The 23,238-nt window shown below is 39.9% G+C and overlaps 2 protein-coding genes across 3 annotated transcripts; one reads left to right on the forward strand and one right to left on the reverse strand.

The window, feature by feature from the left end:
* The first annotated feature begins 186 nt into the window (after positions 1 to 186).
* On the forward strand, positions 187 to 7,071 carry LOC121507422 (amphoterin-induced protein 1-like). 2 transcript variants are annotated; one of them, XM_041783740.1, is made up of 2 exons: positions 187 to 352; positions 681 to 7,071. In XM_041783740.1, the coding sequence occupies exon 2, from the start codon at positions 762 to 764 to the stop codon at positions 2,292 to 2,294; it is 1,533 nt and encodes a 510-aa protein (XP_041639674.1). In that variant the 5' UTR covers positions 187 to 352; positions 681 to 761; the 3' UTR covers positions 2,295 to 7,071. The 2 variants fall into 2 exon arrangements, with proteins under 2 accessions (XP_041639674.1, XP_041639675.1); XM_041783741.1 differs by having other exon boundaries at positions 692 to 7,071.
* A 7,793-nt stretch (positions 7,072 to 14,864) lies between these two features.
* On the reverse strand, positions 14,865 to 22,600 carry LOC121506868 (RNA-binding protein 15-like). The gene has a single exon (XM_041782839.1). The coding sequence runs from the start codon at positions 22,462 to 22,464 to the stop codon at positions 19,918 to 19,920; it is 2,547 nt and encodes an 848-aa protein (XP_041638773.1). The 5' UTR covers positions 22,465 to 22,600; the 3' UTR covers positions 14,865 to 19,917.
* Positions 22,601 to 23,238: the final 638 nt, after the last annotated feature.

The raw sequence follows: 23,238 nt of genomic DNA on the forward strand, positions 1-23,238 counted from the left end.
CTCATTACCAGCCATCATTATCATCACTACAGTATGATATGTAACCTATTGTTGTGTAAAAAGAGTGAAGGAGACGCAGAGAGGGGGGTGAGGGAGGGAGAGAGAAGAGAGAAATGGGACACACCCCCTGCTCTACCGTTAGCTCCCCTCAGATAAACTACCACACGGTCTCATGCCTCTCCAGTACAGACTGCAGACTGGCTTCTGTCCGAGCTGAAACACTGGAGGGACCGCGGATCTCTGCTGCTGTGATGAAGAGGAGGGGGCTGTCCTGTAGCTTCTTCTCTTCAGAACCGGACTTGTGAAGACTTCCCCCTTCTTGTCTCGTCCGATCTTCATAAACAGACTAAAGGTAAGAAAGCAGCAGCGGGCGGGACTGTTATGTATGCTGGATAAATAACTGTTACTCTCATACTGGATGACTGTCGAATAAACGAAACAATACGTTGATATGTTTGTAAAAGTTTAACGCCTACATTTAAGTCTTTTAGTTGATGTTTAGGTTTTTTAGCCATTTTGTTTTTCACCATGTTTAACTTTATGATCAGCTGCTGCAGTGCACCTAAGGGTGAAAAAGGTGCTAAGTGCATGTCGTTATGATATCACAGAGGGCAGACCTCTATGCTTTTAGACTAATCTTTATCAATGCATCACTGATTTGCTGATCTCCTTGTACTCAGTGTCCTTACAGCTCCATGAATCTTCACTGTGAGGACTAAGACACATCCAGGCTCCTGTAGCTACTTTATGACCCTGACAGGATGGGGGGTTCACAGTTGATGTCCCAGCATCCCTCTGGGGCGAGGCTGAGCAGAGGGAGTCTTATCATAGCTATACCTCTGATCTTGTTGTTGCCATCAGTGAGTGGTCAGCTCATTGCAACCCCTCTGGACTGTCACAAGACATGTGTGTGTGCTAGTAACATTGTCAGCTGCTCCAAGATGAACCTCACACACGTCCCCCTCCCTCTACCTCGATACACCTCTGTCCTGGACCTCAGCTTCAACTCCATCACCAGGCTGCAGGCTGAGTGGACCCCAATCAAACTTATGAGGCTGCACAGTCTGCTGCTCAGCAACAATGGCCTCAACTTCCTCTCATCGGAGGCATTTGTTCATGTGACCAGGCTTCGCTACCTGGACCTCTCCTCTAATAGCCTCCGTCAGCTAGATGAGTTCATATTTGAGCCACTGGAGTTCCTGGAGGTGCTTCTGCTCTATAATAACCGGATCTCTCAGATCGACCGCTCGGCTTTCTCAGGCCTCATCAGCCTGCAGAGGCTCTACCTGAGCCACAACCAGATCTCCCGCTTCCCCCTGGAGCTGGTGAAGGAGCGCGGGCGACTCGAAACTCTCGGACTCCTTGATGTGTCCTCTAACCGTATTAAATCCCTCCCCCTGCAGGAGCTTCAAGTTCTGCCTGCTTGGATCAAGAACGGTCTTTACTTCTACAGCAACCCTCTGCCTTGCAGCTGTGAGCTGTATGACATGTTAGCCCGGTGGCACCTCAAGGAGCTCAGTTCTGCCACTGACTTCAGGAGCAGCCACACCTGTGTTATACCAGGAGCGCAGAAGGAGAAAGTGGCCATTCTGGATCTAAATAAGACTTACTTGAACTGCAGTGAGGTCAAAATCATGGATGAGAGCGCATATCTGGAACAGTACCTGGTTCTGGACTGTGACACCAGACAGAGGGACATGAGGAAGAGCTGGGAGCTGCCTGGAAACATCCCAGTTACTCCAGAATACAAGACGGCTGTTGTGCGTTCAGATGGCAGCCTGCAGATCGGGCCCCTCATGGTGGAGGACTCAGGGGTCTACACCTGCTTAGCCACCAGCGACTCCTTCAATGAGACACTGTATGTAACTGTGGTGGTGTTCAACTCCACCTCAGGCGGTGGACTGGAGAACATGAAAACTGCCTACACAACCCTCGTAGCTTGCCTGGTGAGCATAGTTATGGTTCTAATCTACCTCTACCTCACTCCCTGCCGGGGCCCCTGCTGTCCGGATCAAGGTCTGGAGAAAACCGACCCCTCTGATAGCCTCCATTCATCCACTGTCAGCCTCTCTCAGGCTCATAAGGAGACAGGTCAGCAGGAGAGAGTGGAAGGCAGAGGATACCCCTACAGACCAGTGCCCTTCCTGCATCCAAAGGACCTGCTGGAGCAGAACGGGCGGCTGAACCCGATAGGTGAGGAAGACGAGGAGTGGCAGGGGGACGGCAGGGAGAGGAGGAGGTCTGACGCTGAGTCTGTGAGCTCGGTGTGCTCAGACACTCCCATGATGGTGTAGAAAACAGATGCATGCTCTGCAGGGTGAGAAAGTGATGTTTATGCATCGAATGTGTGCAGGATTCAAAAGTTAGCATCTTCGAAACAAAGTTCAGGCTTGTGACTCGCTGCAAAAGTATGGAGTTTTTAAAAAGTATTTGAACAATCTTAACAAACAAGTTAATTTTAAAAACACCGCAAAAGGCAGGAAAAATATCTGAAAATCATGTGACCTTTAATAATTTCAATTATTCAGCTTAAACCATACCTCAAAAAGGTCATTTATGCTCTTATTTTGTAAAATGCCGGCATAAATTTTTTGCTGAGCCTGCATGACAGTTCTATAAAAGTGAGAGGTCAATGCAGGAGCTAGAAATAAAAAAACTTAAGGTTATTTTCTATTTTAATTTCTAAAGAAATACCCTGACAATGACTGCTCAATAAACAGCATGCTCTTGGATACACTTAGAGGTAGCTTTATTTAAAAGCGGATCATTGGTAAGATGTTGTAGGGTGGATGCTGCTGCTCGAAAGATGAATGAATTTTTATGCAGAGCTTGCAAAGCTCAATAAATCCTTGCTGCAATAAGTTTAATATTTATGCTACATTACATTCCTTTTTGGATTTGTAGGCCTTTACAGGATATTATACTACAAGGATTATTATGCAATTTTAAAAATGTTATTTTAAGCTTGATTTAGAGTGAACACCAGCTAGATCAATATAATGTGTGTTTTTGCGTTAGTTCATCTTCTGTTCAAGTGTTTTTATTGCTGCGTCTACAGTGAAAGTTACAGTAATAAGACATTTTGGGTTCAGTTTAGTGAAAAAAGCCATATGTTTTATAATTTGGTAAATTTAATAATGTTAAATTTGCTTGAATTCTCTCTCCATACCATCGATATTATGATGTTATTCCAGAGAAACCTGACTACATCCAGTCAGAATGACCACATTAGCGTAAACAATACTGACATTGATACCTGGTTGTTTATATTAACAATACTACAATTATTGACTTATTTCAGACAGATGTCGATTATCGTCCAGTAAGTCATCTCATAATCCAGTTCCTCCAGTTGTGTAGAATAGTTTTCCTGTGGGTGAAGGATTAAGATTTTGGTCTCCTGGTTACAACATTTATTCTGCTGCTTATTCTGCTGCTTCTTCTGCTGTTTCAGTTTTATGGCCTTATCATTTTTGTCTGTTCTATTTAAAATGTAAACATCTATCATAAGAGATTTAATCCTTACACAAACATTACATTAAGGTCCACAGAGATTCTACAGTTTTTGTGCTAAAAAAAGAAAGTAGTAATAAGATTAAGCAAATCTATATATAGAACTAAACTTGTTGCTTGGTTTAAATGTCCAAGAATGACCCTGCTGTATTTAGATGATGCAGCTCCAATGACAAGATCAGAGTGAGATTCAAACTGCTGTCTTGTCTGTAGTCCCTGCTACACTGAACAGCCCCGAAGCATCACCCAGGGGAAACAACAGGGGGCGGGCATCATCTATTTGAATCCTTATTGGCATTAGTGTGCAACCCTGAACTAATCAGTGAATGCCATCCAACAGGCCAGCAGACTCACATTTAGTCAGAAATAGCAGCTACACAAGCTGTCTGATAAAATATAAATATAGATGCTGCTTTCAGACACATCCTAGCAATTGTAAAGTACCTAAAATACTTTCATTTTGATGTTAAGGCACATTAAGATATATGTCCGTCGAAAGGCAAGAGATGGAGTCCAGCTCAAACACAATTGATGTTCTAAGGTACAGTGTGTAGAATTGGGAACATAGCGACTTCTAACAGTTGGATTTCAGATTGTGATGCTCACCTCTGCTGGTAATCATCACAAGTGGAATTTTAAAATGCACATTTGTCAAAATTTGATGGCTATTTTCACTCACTATAAGATTCATGTAACTTGTATTTTATGTTAACATTATTCACTTCAATAAAATGGGCTTATTTTGCCTTAAATACCCTTTTCTTGATTGAAATCTGCTGCTGTTGCTAATGAGCTAATGTTAGCTAGTGTGCTAATAGTACAACATCCATTACATCACCAATGTGGCATTTATTGAGTGTCCACACTCAATGCCTGAATATTTTTGAGTGTGCCTATAGTATACTGAGTATACTTCTCTATTTGAACTCACGAAGCGCACTTGTGCACTTAAGTCGTATTTAGTGTAGACGTGTGTGATGTGGGATACATGCAATTTGTAAAAACCCAAGATGGTCCTCCTATCTATGAATAAAAAGATAATTCTGCGTTGTTAAATATATATTTCATAATTAAAATTAAGTAATTAAACTGTAATTTAGAAAGTCCTACTTATAAATGCTATGTTCCGCTTCTACCAAGTTAGTTCTGCTCATTGCTACAAGGTTAAATAATTCACACTGCACCTTTAAGCTCCTGTGAGTGTTTTTTCTATTTGCTTGTTATGAAACAAACTATAAATAATACTAAAGCTTCTTTTTGACCTCCAAATGCAAATGAAACATTCAGCAGCAGGACTCCCTGTCTCTATTCTGTAGTTTCTACTGTCTAAAACTGTTTCTGCAGGGTCTGTGTCAGACAAACACATGAACTGCACACTGCAGAAAGTCTTAGTTTACATTTTCCAGGGTAAAGCTTCTTGTGTAGTGAGGGCACGTTTAAAGAAGGCAGGATGGGATTTACAACATAGACAGCCACAGGACATAACCAGCAAACACTGTTTTGTCCACAGTGGGCACCAAAATTGACACAAACTTAAAGATCATCTACTCTGAATGCAGTTTTTGGTGCTTCTCCGGTATGTGGTCTCAGCACAATTGTCTCAACTCTCCTCAGTCTTCTTTAGGAACATACCTGGTACCTGGTGCCTTTTTTTTTGGTATCACATCTGGTGCAGTTCCAAGCAAGCTGAGCTCATAGTTAAATGTGACACCAATACGCTGATGACCACTGAGTGGTCAGAGAGTCTCCAGGAGTGAGTAGGATTTCTTACATAGTAAACAAATCACTCATATTGTTGGCTCTGGTCCCCTGTGGGATTTTGCAAATTCTTCTTTTCTTTTCATTTGTATTTTGCATTACTGCTTGCAACCATATCTGGAACAAAATTTGTCTCCTTGCTGCAACAAAAAGCCACAGACTGAGAATCCGGTACATTATTGCCTCGATATTCTCCATTTTTGTTGTGTTGGCCGTCACCACAGCCATGCTGTGACGGCCCCATGTTGTTCTATGAAGGAATTCCGAGTGCCTGGGAGTGGAAAAGTACATGGCTAAGAACAAGTACTAGTTTATAAATCTAATGAAGTTAAAGTAAAACATATTTAATTCAGATTTTACTTTCAGTACCCAGTAGATACTGAGGAATTGTACTGTAGAATTTGATCTTTCCATATTGGCAATAACAGCTCGACAATATGGCTCTCCAACCAGTTTTTCAGGTAAAGTCACACCTTTATGGTAAAGTCAAATAAAACAGCTGTTTTAGGATGTGATGTGATGTGGAATCACTCTCTTGCTATCAGGGATGCAGCATATTGGATTTTTTGCAGATATACACTGATATTTACAAATTAGTTTTGGCTTACCAGTATCAATACTGACATTTAAATGAAGTTGAGACCTAAATTTTAAGTCCTTAAAACACACTTGTATACTGTGTAAGGATTGATGATGAATAAAGATAAACTGTTCAGCTGACATACCTAGGTCTGTTGGTCCAGCCTAAAACTCCACAAATGTCTTTGTTCACACAACCAGTATTTACAGCCGATAGGCAAATATTAGATGAAAACATTGGATGTAAATATGTGCATCATATTCCTTTTTAGGCTAACACACGCTGACACCTTTATCCTCCAGATAATATCATGCATCCCTACTTGCTATGTGCTGCTGTGTAGTCAACAGAGGTGTACTCAAGTAAAAGTGCATTTACTCTGGTTAAAACTTACTTTAGTGAAAGTAAAAATACTGATTTCAAAATGTACGCAAAAAGCTACCCACTTATAGTAATTTGGGTAAATGTTATTGGTTACTTTCATTTCTGATTAAAACCAGGTAGAATGAAGCCCAGCTGAGCTGGTACCACATGTAGAAATGAACTACTGGCTCTTTAAATTGTAAATGATTGCAATAGAACATTTAGTTTAGAGTAACTGGGGAAAATGATGACCCATACTTGTAAAATAATAAATAAATATTAAAATCCCAATGATTGAAATTTTGTATTACATGATTAGTAAATAGCTTCATGTTAAACTCAAGAAAACCAGGCTGTACATCATGGACATATATGAAGGCAGCTGACAACAGATGTAGCAAAGTAAAGTGAATGTATCTTAATTTGAAAGGGACTCTTTTATTCCTTTAATTTCACATGGTGCTTTATCAAGTATACTCTTATATGTATAAACAGGAATAATACTGCTGAAATGTGACATTGTGAGTGTGATCTGATAGCCTACTTGCATGTCTTTATTGTATTTTATTGTATATATGTCTGTATGTTAATGTGTACATATGCCTTTTTCCTGTTAAAGCCATTTATAACCAAAGACTGAAACACATGCTGAGAACTGATAACCTGCACGTCACGATCGGTGTTTACAGACAGAGCTGTTTTATTGTATGTAATATGCTGAGGTTACCTACTGTATATCTGTGTTAACACATAAAACTTGTGTAGCCTATATGCAACCCTGTTGAAAGAGTCACTTTTTCATTACTTCCTGTACAGTCTCATGTCTACATTGATCCTATGCCTCATAAACTACTGAACATGACAACAGATTGAAAAGTCTCCTCTTTATTCCTGCCATGTGTGTATATTGACTGTTGAAAAGACCCGCTCTAACAAAAGTGGAAAAAAGAGTTAAAGGAAAAGTCCATGATTTTTAAAAGGTAAAAGCAAACGGTTTGGTCTGTCAAACTGAAAAATCAGCTTATCAACTGTCCTTACTGTAAATTGTAAAAATGACATGTTGGTGTCAGAAACTTCCCTGGAGGTGTGATTTTACATCTTTATAGATTACAGTGTCACAGTAGCACTACAACAAAGCTTCCCAGCCTTTTCATTGACTTATTGTGGCCACCAACATAATAGTGAGTGGTTTCACATTGCATTACTGTGTTGTGAAAGCATGAGAGGCATGCCGCGTAAACACACAGCAGGAGCTTCACAGACACACGCTATCATGGTTGCAAACAGCGCAGATGTTACACACTGCCATCGTCTTGCCCCTGTTGTGCTACTCTTACGACCTCAGAGAGTGGTGCAGAGATGGAACTTTAACCCTTTGGGGTTTGGGGCAAGGAACCATAAATGGTGACTTCAGTCACAACTTCCTTGATGGCCTCCCCTCAACGATCTGTGATTCAGTAGACCCAGAATGATTTTTTTCAGCCAATCAATGGAGGTCAATCAATATCATGGAAAGGGACACCACCCTTTAACAAATCAGCAGCAGCCCAGAGCGTCTCAGCTCACGTAGGTCTATTGGTCCAGCCTAAAACTCTTCCTGTTTTCTTCAGAACTTGAAAAATGCCGTTTTCCATCTCTTTTGGTCCCAAACAAATGGCCCTAAAATCAGAACTAGGCATGATAAATTGATGAAGCGTACTCATTTTAAAGGTGAATAGTTGTGCTAAATACCATGATAGGCCTTGTTTGCATAGGATTTGAAGTCGTTACTGCAATTTTAGCATAAAAACTGGAGAAACCATATTTGGACATAAGCCCATCTAGTGGTGTCAAATGCTGTCTATAACACATATAGCCTCATATAGCTAGCCATACTAAGGATATTTTCTTGACAAATATATTATTATAATATAGGATAGTAATACTCCATAGTGAAGTTGGATTTGCAACAGATTTGAATTAAAACCTAAAATTAAAGATTGATCCAGTGGGAAAATTTTATTAACTCATAATTTTGAATTTTCAAGTATTTCAACGATTGCTCTTTAAAGCATTGGTTCTCAACGTGGGGACCAGGACCCCCTTGGGGGACATGAGACACTGAGAGGGGGTCTCCAGATGCCTTTAAAAAACTAAAAATGTTTTCTAAATTCCACATTTACCACTTTACACCAATTTTGACAAATTTTAATCAGTTTTCATAACTTTTTCCCAACAATGTTGCCAATTTAAATTTTTTTGCCACTTAAACCCCAATTTTGTCTACTTTAAACCCTTTTCATCACTTTTTTTCTGCCTAGTTTTGCCATTTCTAAACCAGTTCTTGCCACTTTCTGCCCACTGTTGCTACTGTTGACCCATTATTGCCACTATTATCAACTTTTAACTCCCATTTTTGCACATTTTAACCATAGTTCACAATGTTATGCCCATCTTTGCCAGTTCAACCCATTTCTGCCAATTTCTGCCTACTTTCTTGCCTCAGTTAACCCATTTTTGCCTGTTTCAATCAAATTTTCTTCAAGTTTCAAACAATTGTACACCCATTTAGGCCACTACTACTTTTTATACCTGTTTCCCCCCACTTTAACCCATTTTGCTATTTCTTGCATATTTTGCCACTTTTATCTATTTTTTGCCAGTCTATCCCATTTCTGCTACTGTCAGGCTCCCATTTTATTACCTTTCCACCAATTTTAGCCATTACTAACCCATTTTAATTCTGTTTTTAAGAAAAGGGATATTCATTTTAAATAGGGCTACTTACTACAGCACAAAATAATTAAAAACAAATTGTTTATTTGATAATAGTGGTTATTATTCAGGTAAAATATAAAATATAGTTATCATAGCTTAACTTTACTATTGACCATGATTTTGCTGACCTCCATGGTTCCCCAGTTCAGCTAGTCCCCAGAAAGCTCTTCCGTATATCCCCCCTTATGGACGGCCTTGCCTGCATATGACTGTTCTTGAATGTGGCTGTGTTCAACCACCTTCAGGTACAGTGGGGCTCCCTGGTCTCTGGCACCTTTATTTTGGGGGTTGCGGGCTGGAAAGGTTAAGAACCATTGCTTAAAGGATTGGTATCCTACCTTGAACAGGCAGTTTAGAGTCATTTGTTTCCTACCAGTGTGTAAGTCTTAACATTAAGCTAAGCTAACCTTTGGTTCTCAGCTATCCAGTTCTTTCAAACCTTTAAGTGGTGCAGTAAGAAGTCCTAAAACCAAGAAATCCATTTGTATTTTAGCAGCTATGGTTCCATCATACTGAAGTATAAAGATTTTTAATGACTTATTTTAGATGCCTTCTTTAGGGTTGGTGGTAAAGACACTTTTAAGATCCTTGGAGCAGAAATCTTTTGGTCCACCTGTTCCTCACGAACTAATTAAATCCTGAAAACATCCAGTTTTACCAGCTTCTATTTTATCCTCATTTAGGCTCTGGATGTCCCCTGCAGCCTGCACATGTCCATAGGAGAACAGACAGTGAATTGAAAATGGCGTGATGTTGTAAGTTAAGAAAAAGAGCCATTGTGTGAAACAATCTACTGTACATCACATTTCTTCATGTGACAGTGCAGTCAGCATGTGCACAATCATTACTCATAGGTAATTTCTATGGAGAAGTTGGTCTGCCTTTCTGACAGATGCTGCAGTGTGACCCCCGCTCCTGCTGCCTCTCTGCAGGATGAATCATTGAAGAGGTCTGCAGGGACACCCATGCTCCCTTCTCTGTCTTGTGTTACTGTGTTTACCTTCTCTTTATGCAACACCAGCCAGGTGTGAGCTGCCATTCAAAAATATACAGCAACAATGCAGCATTGAATTCAGAGTTATTTCATTATCAAAACATTAGAATAGATAAAGACCACTTAGAGGAGGCATGAGAGGGTTAACAGTGGCTGTGTGTCAATGCACGTATTGAAAGTGGGAAAGAGCTGAATGACACATCCCGTCTGGTTATTAAATCAGAGGTTATAATTAGAATAAATGAAACAGCCTAAAGAAAATCTCAGATCACTGAGCATCACAAACACACATATGGTGTGAATGTTGACAGTGAATGAGTGGCAGCTGCTTCTGTGTTTTAGAGGCTGAATTCTCAGTAAGATGACTCATCCTGTCCTCAGGCCCCTCCCAGGAGGATCACATGAATGCTGAAGAGGCTGAACGTGCAGCTCAGTGTGTCCTGTGCCATCTGCTGGCCATGAAAACACACATCTGTACCTAAAAAAAGGTCTAGCTGGTTCTAAGAAAGGCTTTAAGAGCATTTTAATTCTTCCTTTTGCTATTTTAGGGTCTGAAAGGTGAAAGTTTTAGATGTCAAAATGAAGTCAATGCATTCCACTTAGGGGGAGAAAGGCAGGCACTTATTTTATACTCACCCAGCTCATAAAAGGGATTCCTGCAGTGGAGGCAAAGCACATGATGTTGTTGCTGACGTCAAAGGATCTAGGAGCACACCTTGTTCTGCACCCAGAGGCAGACTCAAAAAAAGAAAGATAACAGAGTCAGAGTCCAGCTTATAAGTTCCATATAAGAAGAATTTGCCTCTGTGTTTCGGTGACAATAAACATATTCAGTTTAGACTGTTTGAAGAAGTTCAAAATGTGTGTTAAACAGTTTAGCTAAATCACATCAGACAGGATGCTTTCCAAACCCTTGTTCCAAATGAAGTAGGGATATGTCTAAAATGTGAGTAGATATACCTAAAGTATATTCAATGTAATACTGAAGAAAGATGAGGTATCCAATGACCAAACTGATAAACTTTTTTTTTACATTTCTTTTTGGGTCTTTTTATGCCATTTTATTTAAAAGACAGGACCATGAATAAAGCTTGAAACAGGCATGACAGAAAGAGGAATGACCTGCAGTGAAAGAGCCACAGGCCGGACCTGAACCCAGGCCACCTGCAACATGGAGTGCAACCTAACCACTGGACCGTGTGCGCCCCTTTATTTTTGTTTTTAAAATACACAAATTCTGAATTTGATGTCAAAGACATATTCTAAAAAAGCTGGAACCGGGGGGAGAAAATGCTTTAAAAGTTGTGGAATACTCAAAAAACACCTGGAACCCTCCACAGCAGAGTAGGTTGATTTGTAACAGGTGATAGTTTCATGATGTGGTGTTAAAGGAGCACTCCTGAAAGGCCCAGTTGTTCACAATAAACAACAGTGCAAGGTTCCCAACTTTGTCAAAGACTGCACAAGCAAATGGTCCAACAGCTTATAACAGTGATCCTCTGAATCACAAGGAATTCAGAGACTTCATCATTTAAAGTCCATAATAGCATCAGAAGAGTCAGAAGATCTGGAGAACTTGCTGCACGCAAGTTCAGTCCCTCAGACAGCACTGCTCTAGAAATGATCATTCTGTGATGGATGGAGCAACGTGATCTCAGTAACACTTTTGAAAACATCGTCAGTTAACACTGTACATCCAGACCGTTATCAGCTCTGCCAGTATCTCTTATGATGTGCAGCGTATTAGTGCCTATGGCATGAGCAGGCCTGCCCAGCATTGGCTGGGTCAATGAAAACCCCGAAGAATGGCCCCTCCCCCCTTTCTGATTTCTTGATTATATCAATGCAGGTGTTGTTGGACCACTGGTGCTAGCATCCTGGCTAACAGTTACCTCGATTTGAAGCTGAAAACTGCAGTGCTAATATTGGGTTCTGTTGTTCTAATTGTTTATTTGTGCCACTTTTAACCCCTTTTCATCACTGTCACTGCCCATTTTGCTGACATTAGACCCATTTTTGCCTCTTTTAACCACTTTTTGCCTTTCATTGCCCGTTTGCCACTGCTAAATTTTCTCTACTTTAGCTTCCCATTTTGGCTTTTTTTGCCCAGTTTTCCCCTTTAGTCCATTATTGCCACTCTAAAACCATTTTTGACACTTCTGATTATTTTTGGCGCTTGTAATCATTTTTGCCTCATTTCAACCGCTTTTCACAGTATCTTGCCCATTCTTGAGCCCTTCACATTTGTGCCACTTTTTTCTGTTTTAACTCGTTTTTACAACTCTATAGCCACTTTTCGCTTTAAATTTTGCCACTTTTAACCAACTTTTGCCAATTTTGACCTTAATGTCTCTTTTTGAAATTAATAATTTTTTCCTCATTTTTTTCTTCTACTTTATTCTCTGGCAACCTGACGGGTGTGCATGGCTTAGCTCTGAAGTCTGACATTAATTTCCAAATGGTTTTGTCAGTGTGCCCACCCACATTGTAAATATGACCAATAAAAAGGTAATTTTGTTTCTGTTTAAATTTTGAAAAAAAGAAATATATTGTACTACGGCATAAATACATACAATTATTATTATTACTGTTATTATTATTGCTTTAATACGAGTGACAATTATTCAGGTTTACAATAAATCATGGTTATCACAGATTTACTTTACAATGGACCATGATTTTCTTCACTTCAGTGGGCCCCACATTTTGTTTCTCCCCTTTAAGGACACCAAAAAGTTTTGAGTTTATCCAGCTGTCTTTTCAGGAGCATCCCTGCCTATTTCAATGTCAATTTCAAGCCATACTCTGCACAAGTTAAAACAACATATTTTTGCAATAAAGAGTCCAAGACCTGTCTCCCATTGAAAATGTATGGCACACTAAGGAGTGCAAAATACAACAATGGAAACCTTGCTTTAATAATCAACCTAAGGTGTACATTAACCAAAAATGGGAAAGAATTCCACTTTCAGTACTTTAATAATTGGCATTTTCAGTCCCCATGCTTTCCGTGTTGTTAGCAGAAAAGGTGGTCTTCCAAAATATTAAAAATACTCCTGTCCCAACTTTTTTGGAACATGCTCCCTGCTTGAAATTCTGAACATATAATATTTTTTCTTTGTGCTATATTCAATAAACCATAGGCTGAAAAGGATACAGAAATTTGCCACAATACAATACACTATGCTACGATAATCTTGATGTGTTGTTATTAATGTGATGTGAACAAAATCATACAAACATGATAAACATCTATATAAATGCTTAACATGATGATTTAATTCATCTAGAAAACATTTATAGCTGGAAAAAGATACCAGACTACTTTGAATTTTCTAAGCATTTAGATTGGTCAGCTAGCGTTTGGCTGTTTACAGTGCTGGTGTCTATATTTCCTTTAAACCCAACAATTTTTTCATTCTGGTCTTTGTGGCTTTCTAGCTAAATTAAGATTTTACAGTTTCTTCTTAATATTCAAACCTGTTCAAATCTACTCAGTTCAAAGCTTGATCTTTATGCTCTTCCAACTGAAAATGATTTGACATATTCCTCCTTGCTGGAAAAAGCCAGCAAGAACATTCAGAGTGTAAAAGATACATCGTTACGATTAATAACCAGCAGATTTTCTTAACCATCGTTTATGAGGTTTTAATATTAGAAACTTGAATGTAGACAGATTTTTTTGTTGTTGTAGGAATCACAACAAATAACCAAAGATTAATGAGCAAACCATGAACAAAATGCTCAATGAAACAAATACCACTCTGACTTATGATGCCCCCTGCACCCCCCTGACTCTGTAACACTAAAACCTTCATGATACAAGCTGAGGGAGGAAGAGGAAGAGGATTAAGAACTCAGAAAGCAGTTCACCCTAAAAGATCTGATGCATGGGTCATTTAATTAAAAAATATATTTTTTCATTTGACCCGTTCTGTTGTTAAAGTAATAAATACCTAAATGTTTTGTAAAAGTGCATAACTTTGAAACTATTAAGTCACAAATTTTTCCACACTGATTATAAAGAGTTATAGGATGCCATTGTCAAGGGAAAGCCTGACTCTGTTTTTGAGGTCATTTGGATTTTCTAAGTTCAAATAAAACTGATTGAACATTAAAGACCCTCTTTCTGTTAGGGTTTAAAGTAAATTAAACATTGTGTTCACTTACGCAGACCATCAGGGGTTGAAACGTAGTCACTGCCTTTGAACTGTTAAAAAACAAAACTGTAGTTTAATTTAGAACCTGCTCATACAGTCACCAGCTGGTCAATTTTACAGGCCAGATTTGATCTTTACCAGTCTGAGGTCACACTGAGTGTATGTTTTACTTTTCTCAATTAATTTGCACACTTTGAAGAAATAAAAACAGGAAAATATTGATAAATACAGCAACTGTAATGGTTCCTATCTGTGCCTGTGCTTGGTAATTTTGTCATTATCGGTTAAACTGGGTTCTCTCTGAACGTCTGGGTGGATTAAATTTACCAAAACTAAATCACAAATGTTGCCCTCTCTTTTGTCACTCTTAAAACCATATTCGTATTGATTGTTGCTTCAGGTTATTCAGGTATCAATTCCTAATATTTAATTCAATGCCAAAGAATTTGTCATTATCAATTCTTCACAGGTCAAATATAAATCAACTTGATTACATGATTACACGAATGCCCCTAATGCGGTTTAATTTCTCCCTTTGGGTAAAACATCATTTCAAGCACTGTAGCAAATGAATAAAACCCAATCCAACAATGCCCTCTACAGGACAGAATGTCTATAAAACTGAACTGACTCATGTTTTCTGTTATATTGTAAAGCTCATAGCACTCTAACTTTAATCTAACTTTACTCTAACTTTGAATCAGTCAAAATTGATATGAAAAGAAAACACAACACTAGATTCTGTCTTAGAACTTTATTAAAGCTCAAAAAATACAAGCAGCATCATGAACATGAAACACAATATAAAATGTACAGACATTCATATTTATATAAAGTACTCACCGGGCTGTTGATTTGGTCATCTTGATGTGACTGTTTAATTTGCGTTAATCACCATCAGAGTCTGTTGAGGCTCACAGGGCTCGTTCAGGTCCTCTGCAGATGGATGCGAGTCTTTTGACCTGACACCTGAAATACTAGACAAATTATTACTACAGGCTCATGATCAAACATTTACAAACTTTGAAAGAGTACTTCACTTTTATTTGCTGATGAGTTCATTTAAAAGTGATCAAATCCTACACAAGTGCTGATTTTCACTTTCAAACTCCTTATCACACTGGTATTCTAATACTGTTTAAATTTGTGATGTTTTTAATGGGATTTTGTTTTGCTGGATTTGCACATGCAGCTATTCACTATATTATTCAGACTTATCATTCTGTAATAGTAAATATATAAACTGAATATATCCCTTTAATTTATGAGAAGTGTACTTAAAGACTGAATAGGGAAAATAGTGTTTCAAGGTGGGATCTCTTAAACCTTTGTTAATTGATGTTGTTTTATATCATAAACAATAGCCCTCTCTTTTTTGATTGTTGTATTTTGTTTGCTGTAGTGTTGTATTGTTGATCTTAAATGGGTTTCTACCTCACCTGTAAATGTGATTTACTTGTATTCACTTTTTTCTGTCTGACTGTGCTTTAATTAATGTGTTAAATAAACTAAACAAAAAAAACATAAAAGGAACTATGTATGCTGTACAAAGTAACAAAACTGATCTCTACATTTTCAGGTAATTTTAAAAATAAAATCACGTGAGCTGTCATTGTTGTGGGATGATCTCTGGGCAGTAAAGTCAAATGGTTGTATTGTTTTTCCTGCTGGATGTCGTTCTGACAGACAATAAGGTAGAAGTCAGTGTAACCAAGGTGAATGTCAGAACAACGCAACCAGAGTATTGCACAACAACGGCAGCAGATGTGAATTGATTTTTCATCTTTTGTAAAAATTGTAGACGTTTTATGTTTCGATTGATTTTGTACAGCATACAAAAAGAAACCACAATGTTGATCTAATTATGATGATGTGTTTGATACGTAAGGGTCCCTTTAAAAACCAGTCATATGAAAGTGTTTGCTGAACCAAAGAAAATGAAGCTGATGCTGACAGAGCTTTACACATCCACCAGGTCAAATTTGAGCTTCTCAAAATATCTTACCAACTCTTTTGGCTAAGTCCTTTAAAGTCATTACATTTCTGACTTTTACTGAGATGATGACTTCTCACCAACTTAAAACATTTGTTTTAACTACATTTTAGACTGGAAACTGAAGTACACAGCTTACATTCATGCTTGGGCACTACTGACAGCAAACTTTTGAAATGTAAAACTTTGAATTCTAAAGAATTTTTATTTTATTTTTATTTTTTAATTTCACATCTCTTGTATTTGAAGGTTTTATTTCTGGTGTTTAGTTATGACTAGTGGTTGAACTTTGGAAAACTCTAATGTTAGTCTTTACTACAGTCGCTGTAGTTGCTTGTTACTTCACAGTGACTTTATAAAACTTCATTTTGTCTGAAAATTAACGTTATCTTCATCTAACCACATATTATAAAGTAGTAGAAACCATGCCATGATTAAATAACAATGTACGGTATATAAGACTTTAGTTATGTTACAGTTCAAGTAGCTTTTCCTTATTTTATCTAAATACTTTGATTTGCTGTAGTTGAACATTAATGTATTACTCCCTCTGCCTCTGGTTATGGAGCGGTGTCCACACCTTCTTTTAAGCTATCTAACTTTGGTTCTTAATTTCAGTAAGCCTACATCTGTGCTATTAAAGGTTAAGGATGTTTTTTTTTTTTGTTTTGTTTTGTTTTGACTAGTGAAATGATAAACATGTTTTTTGGATAAGTAGTTGTGGCATTTTGGGAGGTTTTAAGAAAAAAAAAATGTCCAAACCTAAGGACAATTTGCAGAATGCTTTGTTTACTATAAAATATTAACCAATGGACGCTAACAGGTAATTTGCATAAATAAGATCCCATAACTAAGTATAAAATCTTCCCTGAATGTACCAAAGACTTTAATATTGTATTTACTTTAGTCAATAAGCTTAGTGGTATCCTTTAACCTTTTCACCAACCCTTAAATAAACTCCAGTGTGTTTGCAGGCAAACATTTGGATACGTACCCCTGTCAGCAGCTTTGGCCATCCTATACTTCACCTGTGGACCAGCAGAGAACACAGCCAGGGACAAACTCAAACCTAGATTCCCTGCCTCGGAAACGTGGAGAAACAGGGCTACTGCTCAGGTCCGTTAGTCTGAAGGAGCTCAGGCACGAACACTCTGTCTTCATGATAAACATCCTGCAGCAGTTTGACTTTGCTTTCATATGCTGTTTGGCACAGTGTTAAAAGTGTTACAACATTTTAGCTAAGGTTAGGAGGTAATTATTCTTCTGCTGTGCTGTTTCCTTTCAGTAGCTGTCTCACTGTCTCCACCTCTCCTCCGACACAAGGTGAGACACTCAGAGCACAGATTTCTTCTTCAAAACTCCAATGCAAGAACAATAAGCACCTAAACAAAATCAACACGGCTCCTCCTTTAGCTGCCGCAGCGCTGAAACAACAGTGTGTGTTTGCTGCTGGGGCCCGATGACAAAGAAGAGTGCTGCTGTGGCTCCTCTGAGGCGCTAAAAGATGAAGACCAAGGCAATTTTGCCTGAACTTGAGTGATGAACCAGGGAGGAGATGGGATCTTTGCTTGTTCTCAGCCACAACTCTGGACGCACAGGCCAGAGGAGACTGAGGAAAAGCCATGCTGCTGTCGAAACATAGTGACTGAAGTTTGCCTTCACAGACGTGCTGAAAATAATATTAAAGTAGGGCCACATTTCTATCTGTCACATGAAAGCTCCTCACAAAGAGGTCATTCAAACAAATGATCAACAAACTGAAATATAGAACAGAGGCTGACGCCCCTCCATTCTCACACCTCCTCTCTTCTCCTTTCTGCTGCGACGACTCCTGCTGTCAAAGTGATAAAGCCTTTAGAGTTTGATAGACAATTCCAAGAACAGAAAAGGTCACAAAAGTTGTCTTCCGAGGCACTTTGTGTTTCCCACGAAAAAGTAAATTTATTGAGACAAAATGAAGTGCATGATGCACTTTGGTTTTTTTCTGACAGGTTTACTTCAAAGGCCCTCGAGCACTGATGTTCTCCATTCTCTCTTCAGATATCCTGAGTATACAGCACAGATCTTTTTTTCTCTTTTTCCATTTGAAACACAGAACTCAAATCAAATCATAAAAAACAATCATTAACAGTCCGCTCAGAGGAAGGCGTTTAAGGCCACTGGAGGTCTCTCCTCTGATCATTCAGAGGTTTTCAATCATACAAGTCCAGGTGTTAGCATAGCAACAATTTCCACTTATGGACTCCTGATCAGTTATTAGACATGTGCATGGCATACATAAAGCTCTGTATTTATACACTCTGTATTCTCATTATTTATAGTTCATGCTTTGTTGGGGTAGTTAGTGGATTATAGCATAAGAAAGAAAATTTAAGCAACCAATTACTGCTTAACCAAACAGAATGATGCAAGAACCAGGTAATAAAAGAGGCAGACACAAGAGCAACCCTCCTTTGCACATGGTATTCAAAGTAAAAATTGGCAGGAGCTTTGCAAAATGTTTCATTTAGCTTTGTTAAAAACAATGGTAATATTTAGAGCAAAGATCATTTCTTAGTTGTCATTTTCATTCATCAATTTCCAAAATTTGGTTACTATAACTTTAAAATTTGTATGTTGAACTTAAATGCCGATAATCTTTGGATTTGGGCTAACATTAATATGATGAATTATTTAATTTTAACAAATGTAGTGCATTTTTAAGATCCAAAAACTGATTTTCCAAGATCTTACCCAGTAGCTCTATCATAGATTAAACTGTCATCTGTCTCTGTCCAGAATATTACCCATGAGAATCTGTACACCTTTTTGCCAAAAATAAACAGAAATGAAAACTCTTTTTTTTTTTTTTCCAAAATTTCAATAATTTATCTGTTGAAAAGTTAGCATGTTTACCCATATCATGATAGGGCAGGAGCTTGCAGCTTGAGTCCACCTCTTCAAACATGTACCAGAAATGAAAAACCTATTCATTTCACCTTGTGATGTCACTTTACCTCCAGATGTGGTTCAGATAGAACCATCTATATTAATGGTTTCAATCTAGTATATCTCTTAAAACTCCTATGTATGCTTTTTTAGCAAACATGAATAACATTTCATAAAGCCAAATATCAGGAGATTTATACAATTCATTTTTCACATTTTCTAAACAAATACTGGCCAAACTGACAAAATAAGAGCTGTTGTTACTTTGTCAGCAGAGTGATGCAAATGTGCATTTTAAGAATGAAATATTAATGAGAATGGGAAAGCTTCAGGGCAAGGACATTTCCTGAATCAAGATAAATATTCTATGTACATGAATTTGACTTAACTCTTTCATTTCCTGGCTGTACAAACATTACAGTACTACAAATCTGTTGTTACTGACCAGTTAAATCTATGCTGGGAATACATGAAGAAAAAAGACTGAACACTCAGTGTTGAATCTTGTATTCTGTTTTTGTTATTGGCAGGCATTATATGAAATGACAAAGGATTTGAGTGTCTTTTCAAATGAGATAAGGCAACTTATAGAATTGATTCACAGAGCTGCTCTGAGTTACTTTTGGCAGAGTATCCTTAAGGGGATGTGTTTATCTGATAACTACTGGTAAATAGCAGAAGGCAGCATGTCACTTAAATCATTAGTTCCAACAATTTATCAAATGTATTCAATTTAACGTGACTTTCTTTTTAATTAACCTTCAAAAGAATGAGATACAAACTATCATGCAGACCCTGTCATCTGTTTTACAACTCACAATTTAACAGTTCATGAATGGAAAAAGAATCATCTTAATTTGCCCTTTTTTCCTCATGATGCTCCTCTTATAATGACCATCAACATGTAGTCGTCCTCTGATTTGGCAAAAGCTTTGGCAGAGGCATCCAAGAACTGCTGCGAGAACTCACAAGGGGGAAATGCGTGAAGGACTCCTCCTTGATCCTTGTCACGGCTCCCACCCACAGGGAGGCTGATGATCCCTGCTGCCTCCTTCTGCTTCAGGTAGAACACCAGGTTCTTTAGCGGCCGCTCCGTTGAGTTGCTGGCATCCTGGGCGCTTCCGTCTTCAGATTTCCCAGGAACTGCGAGGAGGATGGAGTATCCAGTGGAGCCAGCTGCTTTGATTCGACGAGATACCTCATCCAGCTTGGGCTTGTCCAGGCGCAGGCGCTGGCTGATCTTCAGCTGGGACACTTGACCCCCTGTTGAGCCCTCAACCAAGAGGCTGGTTGCAACCGACAGGTCCCCCTCCAGCAGGTGCAGTGATGTGGGAAAGCTGCTGTTCTTTAGAAGGAGGACGCCCTGCCAGACCTGACTCAGTTTCTGGTTTGTAGCTGCTGTTTTGGATTGCTGAGCAGACTTAGAGGAAGAGGACGAGGAGGAGGAGGAGGAATGTCCTGGGCGATCCTCTTTTTTAACTGGGCTTTTAGTGGAGTCATTTACTTTGTGTTTGCGTTCTTTCTCAGAGCAGGAGCCTGGCTCTGCTGGGCTGAGTGTCCTCCTTCTCCTGTCTCCAGTTTCCTGGCGTTCTCTGATGGGGGTGGTTCTACCAGAGCGAGGGAGACGTTCAGGGTCACTGTAGCGCCCCCCATCTCTGCTGCTCCCTCCAGGGCTGCGCTCTAATGAGCTGCCATGACGACGGAGATTAAATTCATTCATATCAGGTGAATGATCTGGCCTGAAACCATCATCCAAATGTCTCCTTTTGCGGCTCAGATCTCTGCTTTGCAACTCTCGTTCTTGCTCAAGTGACCAGGTCTCACGGGAACGCCTCTCCAGACGATCTAGAGGATCAAAGCAGGGGCCCCGCATCCTGTCGTGGACACCGAGGTTCGACCACTCACCAGGGTACAGATCTCTGTCCCTGAAGCGAGCAGGGAGTGGAGGAGACCTCTCTCTTACTCTAACTGAGTCAGTAAGACGGTGAGCAAAAGGTTCAGGAACTAAGTCATAGTGCGGCAAGGGGAGAGGAAGCTGCACATACTGCTGCTGCTGGTAGCGGTGCTCCGTGTCTGCAAAGTCCACCCTGAGTCTCCTTTCAGGGCCTCCCAGAGGAAAGCCCCTCATGTGAGTATATGCAGCCTGAGCAGCGTCCAAACTTTCATACTGAATGTAAGCCCACACCTCACCCTTTCTGTAGTCAATAGTCCTGATGGTCCCAAAGCGGTCAAACTCCTTTGCTAGTGCAGCTAGAGGAACCCAGGGTCCAAGTCCCCCCACCCACAGCCTGGTGGTGGGTGTAGGTTTACCATAGCCAATTTTGATTGGATTGTGGCCCACCACTTTCCCTGCCATGGCTACTTTGGCACGATGAGCCATGTCAAGATTCTCAAACTTGATAAATCCATAGGTGTTGTTCTGGCCTCTCACTGGCCGCTTTATGTCTACTTCAGTTATCACTCCAAACCTGTCAAACGCCCTCCTCAGGTCACTCTCGGTCACACTAATGTCCAGCTTCCCCAGAAACAAAGTCCTGTTCGCCCTCTGGTCATCCTCTTGGTTAATCAGCTCTTCATCACGGTAAACAGCACATTCAGGAATGAACGGGGGCCTATTCCTTGCATCATAAATTGAAAAATCTCTGTCTCTTTCCAGGTCTCGTATGTGAGGTGGCGGAGGGGGAGGGGGGAGACGGCCCAGCGCCAGCTGCTGAAGCCGGTAGTCCCTGTACCCTAGACCCGTAGGGGACAGCTGTCTCTGGGAGTGGAGGTGTCTCTGTCCTGAGGGGTAATTGTCTTTTGAAACGGGGGAGCGACTTCTTCGTCTGTTCATGTAAACTGTCTCTATTTTCAGAGGCCGGTCGTACAGCACCAGTCTGCCACGGGCGTGTTTGGCCGCTCGTGCGTCCTCGGGCCTCCTAAAGTTCACATACGCCACCTTCTCGTCGTTTTCTCTTCCTATTCTCACACTGACGTCACCAAACCTCTTAAACTCGTGAAATAGTCCATCCTCTATCTCCTCGTCGTTGAGCTGTGAGCCCAGTTCACTTATTTTCAGAGTTTTGTACTCACTCTCAGGGTTTGACGGAGGCCGAGGGTCGCTGCGTGAACTGGACCTGGATGTTTCCGCGGAGATGTCAGCGCCACCATACGGTTTGCTCGCCGGGACAACTCCGTAGTCGTAACCGCCACCAGCCCGACTGGATGAATTGTGTCCGTCTGAGTCCCTCATGTCTCTTTTGTCATTGTGCAAACTCCTCCTGGATGAAGCGCCGCTTTGAGCTGAGCCGTTACCGTTGTTATTTCCAACCGTCGACAGGGCGGTCTTCTTGCTGCTCGGGTGGCTTCCTCCTCGGTCTCTGCTATCATCTGGCGCCCGGGGGCGTTTCTTCACCGGGGACCGCTCTTTTCCCTTCATTTCCAGTAGGCTGCACTCCAAATACACTCAACTGTGTGAAAATACACTATCTACAACTGAATTAAAGCTAAACTAGTTTAACTTCTACGCGGTTGGCCCCACACTCTCGACCGAGCTACACAGTCGCCATGTTGAAAAATTGGCAGTACTGTAAAGGAAGTCCCGCCTTTGCGCCCGTTAGAGAATCTGATTGGCTGTTAGGGTGTCATTCATGGCAACAAGAAAGCCGCTCGCCTATTATAAAGAAGGGTGCGGTTCTGCATTGGGGTCAAAGTACAGCTCTAAGGGCAGAAGTTGATTTGAAAATGTCCTAAAAAGATAAAGATTGTGGTAGGAAGAGTGGAAAAACGGAAGTTTGATTGAAGACATGTTTTTATTTGAATAAATGAATAAATTAGTGTCATTCAAACATTGTTGGCGTTGATTAATGGCCACATGTAGATATCAGAAATGCAATAAAATAACATGTTTTGCTGTACAGGAAGGCTATCTTGTCTTTGAAGGAGGACATTGACATTTAATATTAAGTATTACAAGGCAGTGGAAAATTGCTTCATTGAAAGTGGAGGAGGGGCAGACAGTAGATATAGCATAGCAAGTTTACTATATTTATGCACTAGAAGTTTATCAGTAAGGGTAATATGTGAAGATTGGTGCGAGTTAAATGAATGAAGGTCTATAGAGTGTTCGTTACATTCCGGCTTACCTACAAAATAGTAGTTGATTCTGCTATAGAATTTTTAAAGTAACTGTCCAGAATTTCCAAACAAATTA

This window comes from Cheilinus undulatus, linkage group 3 (assembly GCF_018320785.1).
Source record: "Cheilinus undulatus linkage group 3, ASM1832078v1, whole genome shotgun sequence".
Lineage (NCBI taxonomy): Eukaryota > Metazoa > Chordata > Actinopteri > Labriformes > Labridae > Cheilinus > Cheilinus undulatus.

Bases quoted from the DNA above. Each gene is read 5' to 3' on its own strand.
- LOC121506868 (XM_041782839.1), bottom strand. From the start codon at position 22,464: ATGAAGGGAAAAGAGCGGTCCCCGGTGAAGAAACGCCCCCGGGCGCCA.
- LOC121507422 (XM_041783740.1), top strand. From the start codon at position 762: ATGGGGGGTTCACAGTTGATGTCCCAGCATCCCTCTGGGGCGAGGCTG.